Here is an 8,598-nt window from a genome sequence, read left to right on the forward strand (position 1 = left end):
TGCACTTGTCAGGCAGGTGCTTATGCCACTGAACTATCTCCCTGACCAAAAATTTTTTCTTAAAAAATTGAACAGAAACTGGAGCAAGAAAAAGCATGAGAAAAGATATCCACTGAGGTTACAGCAAACAAACCAGCATGATTCCTGGCAGCCAGGAGAAGAAAGCTCTTCAGAGCAGGCAGTTGTCTGTCTCTAGTGCTGAGGATAGGTGTCGCAGAGTTACAGAGAAAGGCAGGCAGGATGTGGTAGTGTGGAAGGCACTGGGGAATACACTGGCATGTGCTCTCTGGAGGAAGGGGCAGCACTGCAAGCCTGTTTGGTGTGGACTGAACAGAATCTGTAGTGAGGAGGCTAAGGTCACGCTAAGGCTGCAAAGACTTTGTGGAAAGGGGAATTGAGAGGAGGCTGTGGAGAGGGGTGGGTCAGGGAAGGTTTCCTTTTATAGCGAATCCAACATTGAGCATGTTTGTGTGGTGTGTGTTGTGGGGTGAAGTGCTAGGGAAGACGAAGGGGGAAGTGTGGAGAGCCTGCTAGAGTGTGTGATGTGAGATCAGACATTCCTGTAATTCTGAGGAACAGTATGAGACTGCAAATTAGTGGACTCCTAAAGCTTTGATCTTGGGAGAGCCAAAGAAATATTTGTCCTGCTGTCTCTTCCAAGTCTTGTCTCTCACCAAGACTCAGCCTCTCCATTTTCCTTCTTAAAGGAAAGAACCTTTCATTTGTGCTCCCACTTTTCAGTCTGGGGGCTCTTATAGGTGCTCCATTCCTTTTCCTCACAATCAGCTCCTGATCCCCCACTTTCGCTATACCATGGATATCAACACCTTGGCCCGGAATAACCTCGTCTCTGAATACGGAATTTTTGATCTGGTATGAAAAAGGGATGATGAACAGGGAGGAGGGCTCAGAGTTAGACTTCCAGGGGAGCTTTCCTGTACCCAGTCCTCCCCTAAGTGCTGCTGCATCTACCAGAGGCCTCACAATGATCTACTCTATAACTGAATAACCTCCTGGTTCTATTCTCTCTCTGTCATTGTATCTGTGTGTCTGTCTGTCTGTTGCTGGCCTGGCCTGGCCAACCTTGCTTTGTTCTCAGGTGGTGAGTACAGGCAGGGGTGCCCATGTGGTCATTCTCCAGAGAGCCACAGCTTGTTTGACATATCGTTCCTTCTGTCCTCCTGATGATCTGGCTGACCGTGGGCTCCTAGATGTGAAATCTTCTCTCTATGGCCAAGATGCCTTCAGGCTCTGGGAAATCATCAATCGGTGAGGGTGACGTGGAGAGGGACAGACTGCGGGGCACGGGAGGTTCCACACCGGCTACCTGAACCTGAGCTCCTTCTTCCCTGGGGAACAGGTATGTGAAAGGGATGGTTGGGCTTTTCTACAAGAGTGATGAAGCTGTGAAGCAGGACCCAGAGCTGCAGACATGGTGTAGAGAAGTCACTGAGGTTGGACTGCAGGGGGCCCAGGACCGAGGGTAAGGCATGGATCCCCCACCGTTGCCTTGTCTCCACACACTGTCCGCAATCCACCTTTCCTGCAGCGTTACACATGTTTGTAATGTCACCTGTTCTTTGATCCTCCAGAGTTCCTGGAAATCCCAGCAGTCACTCCTGATCTCTCTGGCTCTCTTTCTCATCTTCTCGTGCAGTGTTGTCCCTCCTCATGCACTATATGCTTTCTCTGGAGTCAAATGCATGATTTCTCTTAGTTATTTTCCCTTCCTTGTTCCTGTCCTTTCCCTAGAGCTCCCAGGTTCATTAAGATTTGAGTGCACACTATGTGTGGGTGACAGAAGCTAGAGACCAGGAGCACTTCTAGTTCTTTCACATATCCCCAGATGCCTGTCCCTGCTCTAGATCTGTCTCTGGTCCTGGCCTCAAGATTTCTCATTCTCCCCACTTCATCCAGGTTCCCCCTCTGCTTAGAGTCCCGGGATCAGCTCTGTCATTTTGTTACCATGTGCATCTTCACGTGTACTGGTCAGCATTCTTCTGCCCACCTGGGCCAGGTAACCTATGTTCCCTGGCTACTGGGCTATAGAAGATGGGGTGGGGGTCTCTAAATGTTTGAGCTATAACTTGGGGCTCTGTGTCCCTGTCCTATCTATAGCTGGACTGGTACTCCTGGGTCCCTAATGGCCCTTGTACCATGCGGAAACCGCCACCCACCTCTAAGGATGTGACCGAGAAGGACGTAGTGGACTCACTGCCTAGTCTCCAGCAAGCCCGTATGCAGCAGACTGTCACCAACTTCCTTGGCAGACACCAACCTGTGATGGTTAGAAGCAGCCGTCTAGATCGCAGAGGGTGGCAGGGTGGGGGGCTGGCGGTGCTGCTTGGAGCAGCATTCCTGACTGAGAAGCCTGAAATGCTGAGCTGTCTTGCCCCACTCCAGGTGTCCCTGGGGCAGCATACGGAGGAATATTTCTCGGGTCTTAAGCCCCAGGAAGTGCTGAAGCAATTCCGAGAGGAGCTGACTACCATGGACAAAGAGATTGAGGACCGGAATGCACGCCTGGACTTACCCTATGACTACCTTCAACCGAGCAAGGTGGAAAACAGTGTGACCATCTGACAGACCCATGCCCTCAACCCCAAAGCTCACTGTTTCCACACTGATTAATTTTCTAAATTTTGCTTAAAATTTGTCTCTGTCTTTGCTAATTATAATACCTTTAGTAGTATACCTAAACTAGTTAGTATTACTTTTAGTATAACTACGAAACCCTTGAATCTCTAGATAGTTTACTTTATTGCTGTTGAGTACTCTTCTGTTGTTAACAAGGCTTTTCTATAAAGTAGATCTTTGGTTTATCTTAATATTCATGGTATAATTGCAGATCTCTTTTTTATGGTTAAAAATCTGGTGTCTCTTTTTTATGGTTATACTTTATTTGTCCTTAGGGTTTGTCAGTATGTAGTTTGTATTAGATATTATTACTGTATCCAAGGTGACATAGCTGTTGGTATTAATTGATCTCCTTGGGATACCAATGTCTGGATTACCTTGGGGCATTACCCATGCTGTGGCTTGTTCCTGGAAACCTGTAACTTCCTATCTCAAGTAAACTGAGGTAGTTTTTTCTTACAATAGCCAAACACTAAGAGTTAGCTACATCCAGAGGAAATCATTGAAAAGCAGGCGTTAAAGAAGTCTGTATATTAGAAACAAAGCTTTCAACTATGATCAGTCTGAAAGCCTCAACACAACCCTCACCCCTCAAAAAAAAAAAATAGAAACATGAGAAGACAAGAAAATGTTGTCAGGTCCAGGGAGATATCTTGGTGGTCTGAGCACCTGCCTGGCAATTATAAGGAACCAGATTTGATCCCTGGTACCACATGCCATTCTGACTTGGAACCCTGGACGCAATGGGCCAGCCATTGAAAGTGGGTGTGGTGGTGGACACCTGTAATCCCACCTCTGGGAGGCTGAGACAGGAGGATAACTACGAGTCTGAGCTGCATAATGAGGCCCTGTACTAAATAAATAAATGAAAGATTTAAAAAAGTCTACAAAAATTCCCAAGTCCCCCAAAGCTGATCCATGTGGCATTAAAAAGAAGGAAACATAAAGCCATACACCCAAATTCTTCATAGTGAGACCCTGTACCAAATACATAGAAAACAAAAAAATGATCTGAGAGTCTCAAGAAGACACTAAAAAAAGTTACAGCTAAACAAAACAATACAAAACATGTATGACCACTTGTAGGTGGGTTTGCAAGGGAAATATTTTAATACAGGACACATAATTTATGGAACTATTTTATAATATTCATTTAGAGAGTCAGATGAAAAATGTGCAGGAGATTGCTCCATACAGTAAAGACCCAAAGAACCCAGGGGAGGGCCTAGATCCCATGGCAGTGTCCCGCAAAAGTACAGCTAATAGAGTCCATAGCAATGTCCTCCACAAGTCCAACTGCAGGCCGAGAGCCCTTGGCAATGTCTCATGCAAGCCTGTATCAAAGATCTGCACTGCAAAGACCCAAAAGTCAGTGGTGGCAGCTAGAAATCCTGTGCCACCAAGATGAGAGATCTGTGCCAGCAAGCTGAGGGAGCTGCACTTGAGCCAGGAAGCAATGCTGGTGTTAATTCCTTTACTCTTTGCTGGGACAAAAATACCCAACACCCAAAGGTAAGGAAAGAAAGGATCATTTAGTTTACGATTTGTGGAAATTTCAGTCCATAAGCAGCTGGCTCCAAGGCAGGATGGCATGGTTAGGGGAAACTGTTCCATGTGACAGAAGACAGCAAAATCAGCAAGAACAAAAGAGGGAGAACAAGACTTTTTTCCCCTATATTGCATGCAGGTTACCTGCCCTATGTTGGATGTGGTGCTCACACAATCTCTGTGCCCTCCACTTGCACGGGTGTAGGACATTTACAAAGCAAGGATTGTGGCCTCCTGCTAAGTCACCTAATTAAACTTTTCAGTTTTTCAAATTGACACATAAAGGAGTAAGTTTATGCCCTCACCCAAGTGGATGCAGAACTGCTGAGTTAGTTAAGCTTATAGACTTCTCAAGTTAGCACAGTGTATCAACATTACAAGCTCACAGGAAGGACCAAAGTTCCCCAAAGAGACCTGCAGCCATCCACAGCCACAGCAAGGACCTGAGCTCCTCTGATGATGAAAACAGCTGAGTTCATATCAGGACAGCCAGCCCAACAAGCTCCTCCAGAAGAACCAATAGCAAACGAGTTTCCTCTCCAATTTTCTTCTTATGCTGTTGGCAATAGTCCTCAGGTGAGGCACCCACACCAGCACCATGCTAATTTAATTCATCTGGATGGTACAAATTAACCATTAGTTAATCCAACATACTAGTGCTATGGTTCTTGTCTAGATGTCCCCAAAAGTCTCACGTGGTCCTAGGGGTTTTTCAAAGGTGGCTGAATCTAGAGTATGCGATGTTGGGATTAAGGGTGTGAGTACTACACCTGCCCTAGGGCTGGTAGTCTACATACAATATTAGAAAACATCTTGTCTGCCCCTTTTGTTGCTTTTACTGTCTTCTGCCACTAGCAGTCATTGCCCCTTCTGCCATGTGTCACTGCCCTGGAGCTAACTGATTATGGACTGAAACCTCTACAGACTGTGACTAAACCTTTCCTCCTTTAACATTGAGTCTCAGGTATTTTGTCTCAGCAGTGAGAGAAAAGTAACACAAACCATCACAGAAAAGAATTAGACTCAATAAGAAGGCTCCAAATAAAAATTTGGGAAATTGAAAGTTCTATCAGAAATATGGAAAGCAGAAGTGATCAATTTGAGTTCAGAGTATTTGACCTTGAAGACAGGGCTGTTGTTTCTGTTGGATTCATGAAAGATGCTTTAAAAACAACCAAAAGCATTAAAGAATGGACCCAAAACTGCCAGATGATGCAAAGAAGACTAATCTAAAAATTGGAATTAGTGAAAAGTCAGAAGATAACAGTAGCATAAAATTCCTGTTCAATGAAATAATAGCAGAACAGTTTCCAAGTGTGGGGGAAAGAATTTAATGTACACATAAGGAAAGCACATAGAACTCTAAATAGCTATGATCAGAAAATAACACCTCCACAACACATCATAGTCAATATTCCATCTGTCACAACTTCATTAAAGTCTTCAAAGGTGATTTTCCCTGTGGCTTCTGTCATAATCTTTAAGAATCTTCAGCACGTCCTTTCTTTCTTTCTTTCTTTCTTTCTTTCTTTCTTTCTTTCTTTCTTTCTTTCTTTCTTTCTTTCTTTCTTCTTTCTTTCTTTCTTTCATCAAACCCCAAGGCTCTCATTCCCACCTTTAGTTCATGGTAATCTATTGCTTCACCTTTGTCTGCATAAAATATTTCAAAAGCATCTTTAATTTCTTGTTTCTGTTCCTCAGTGAGTTCTCTTCTTATTTTCCTTTTTTTTTTTCTACTATATTTTTGCTTCTCAGAGCTAAACTAATTTTCTTTTCAGGCAGAGGTGTTCCACTCAAGAACAACTTTATGCCCTCACCCAAGGCAGCATGACTCCCACCAGCTATTCAACACTAAGTTCTTTAAAATATAGACAAAAGTTGTTTGTTCTTTTTTCACCTGTCCCTTCTTTTTTTATTCCATCCTAGACCTTCAATGGTCTCACAATTGTTGCTGGGACCACAGTACTGAGATTTCCTTGTTCCTATCAACTGAAACTTGACTTTGTCATATTTTGGTTAACATTCACCTCTGTCTGAATGTCTCCATTGTTATTTCCTGAATTAGAAGATGAGGATAGTGGCAGCAGCCATATGGGGATGTTGTTGATAAATGAAGACCGTGTGTTTAAAGCTCCTACCATAAAACCTGGCCTGCTTGTTCTGCAGTGTATAGGAGTGTGGGTGACGGTCCCATGTTTTAAGGGGAGGAAAATAGTGAGAAAAGAAAGTGAAAGTTTATCAAGTGTCCTGGTAATGGGCTGAGAGAGCAAAAGGTCACTTGAGAAGGGATGTGGCAGATAGATGGCAAGGCTGGGAAGTCACACAAAAGAGGTTATCGCTGGTGGCCCAAAGGACATAACAGTTGAGGATTCACAGTAACATCAAGCCCAAAAACCATTATAACAAGCCAGATCCCTCTGCCCCAGTGGGCTCAGTCTACCAGAACTGTCACTTGCCTTCCTGAGGCTTAAGGAAACCCTTGAAGGAAATGTTGGCCGATAAAAGAAATTTTTGTTCTAGGAATAAATTTTCTTTTATTTCTTGGAATCTTGACAGGAAGGCAAGAAACAAAGTAAAGTCTTTTCCCCTCATTTTTCCTCACCACATATAATCAACTTTATTACTTAATCAGATCTTCTTTATACATATGTAAACCAGATCCTTTTGGGAATAAAACCAAAGGCTAAGGAAGACAGACCTGGATAGACATTAAGATGGAGTTACTCTGAAAAAGTCCAGGTCCCAGCATGCCCTAGGAATGCTCACTGGATAGCCCCCAGGGTTGTGTGATGTGAAACCTCAGGCACCCCAACTGCACAGCTTTCATTTGTGGTGGGCAGGGAGGACAAGAATATTTGAGAGTATGGAATATGAGAAGGATGCAAGAGAAGCAAGATAGGGGCTTTTTAAAAAAAGTCTGGAATTCAACTCAGGACCTTGCACTGGACAGGAAAGTGTTTGTGCCACTGAGCTATATCCCCACCCTGAGATAGGGCCTCTTATTGAGGGATAGAAGCTGATTAATGGTGATACAGAATATTCACCACAAAGAATGCAGAAAAAAAGGCCAGTTGTGGTAGCACATACCTGTAATCCCAGCACTGGGAAGGCTGAGGCATGAAGGTTGCAGTGAGTTCAAGGCCAACCTGGGCTACAAAGTGAACTGAAGGCCAGTCTGAACTAGAGAGAGAGAGAGAGAGAGAGAGAGAGAGAGAGAGAGAGAGAGAGAGAGAGAGAGAGATCCTGTCTCAAAAAAAGAAAGAAAGAAGGAAAGTGTAGAGATATAGATTTAAGACTAAAGCCTGATGTCCTAAGAGCAGGGAACACTGGACTGAGCCCAAGGAGGGTTGCTGTCTGTTTGCAAATTCCTGGCAAGCTGGGACCGAGGCAGCAGATAACAGCTTCTCCTGCAGGTGCCCTGTCCTCTGATTCCTTGCTTGGGATGTTATCAGCTAGCGTTTGTTTGAGCCTAGTGTTAGGCAAATAGTGGAAGTCAATAGAGATAGTAGTTTGTATTCACTTAGGTAATTATGCACATTCCTTAGTCTGACTTTACCCCTCAATAAATGTGAGATGCTTCTGAGGCTCTGAGCTCACTTGGAGAGAGACTAATCTCAGTGAGACCTCTGAGCTACATTCATCAGGTCTTCTCGTTGTTTCTTTCGGCACCGACCCGTAACGTACAACAGGAAAGCAAGCAAGCAAGCAAGCAAAAACAGGAAATAAAAGCAAGATAAGAAAGAAGAGGAGAGGGGCATGGAGAAAAAAAAAAGAGGAGAAAGAAGTTGAAAGAAAAAGGAGAAAAGGAGATAAAAGAAGTGTCTCAGTTACTCTTCTCTAGTTTCTGGGATAAATACCTGATGCCCAAAACGAAGGAAGGAAAGGTTTATTTAGCTCACGGCCAGTGGAAGTTTCATTTCATACTCAGCTGGCTCCAAGGCAGAGTGGCACATGGCAGAAAGCAACCTTTCATGGCAGCAACAAAGAGCAGAGAGCAAAATGGAGAAGTAGCGGCAACAATGGCAATAGCAAGCAAGTCTGCATTCAAGCTATCTGCCCCAGGATGGGTGTAGCACTCACACCCATAATCCCAGCAGTATTCAGACCCATAATCCCAGCCTTGGATCACCCATAATTCCAGAGGATCATGAGTTAATCACAAACTCCAGAAGTCCATCCCATGACTGCATGAGACTTTGGGCGAGACAACTAGACACAAGCCATAACAAGAGGCTAAGAGTGAAAAAAATGTGAGAAATACCACAAACCCCCAAAGTCTAGTAAACAAAAGATTAAAAAAATCCCAAGTAGAAAAATCTTTAAAAGCACTGAGTGAAAACAAAATTCCTGTTATTTATTTATTTATTTATTTATTTATATTTTGGTGGAATCCGGAATTGAACTCAGGCCCTT

General features: G+C 43.9%; 1 protein-coding gene across 1 annotated transcript in view; it reads left to right on the plus strand.

The window, feature by feature from the left end:
- The window catches only part of LOC101564222 (arachidonate 12-lipoxygenase, epidermal-type), a gene marked incomplete at its 5' end in the record, with an annotated part of 17,562 nt that extends 14,908 nt beyond the window's left edge, over nucleotides 1–2,654 (plus strand). Inside the window, 6 exons of the mRNA XM_004638361.2 lie at nucleotides 787–873; nucleotides 1,100–1,269; nucleotides 1,361–1,483; nucleotides 1,918–2,017; nucleotides 2,119–2,286; nucleotides 2,404–2,654. Coding sequence (XP_004638418.1) covers nucleotides 787–873; nucleotides 1,100–1,269; nucleotides 1,361–1,483; nucleotides 1,918–2,017; nucleotides 2,119–2,286; nucleotides 2,404–2,583 — 828 coding nt within the window. The remainder of the gene's footprint in view (nucleotides 1–786; nucleotides 874–1,099; nucleotides 1,270–1,360; nucleotides 1,484–1,917; nucleotides 2,018–2,118; nucleotides 2,287–2,403) is intronic.
- Between the last annotated feature and the right edge of the window lie 5,944 nt (nucleotides 2,655–8,598).

This window comes from Octodon degus, unplaced genomic scaffold (genome assembly GCF_000260255.1).
Source record: "Octodon degus isolate 3935 unplaced genomic scaffold, OctDeg1.0 scaffold00098, whole genome shotgun sequence".
NCBI classification, from domain to species: Eukaryota; Metazoa; Chordata; class Mammalia; order Rodentia; family Octodontidae; genus Octodon; species Octodon degus.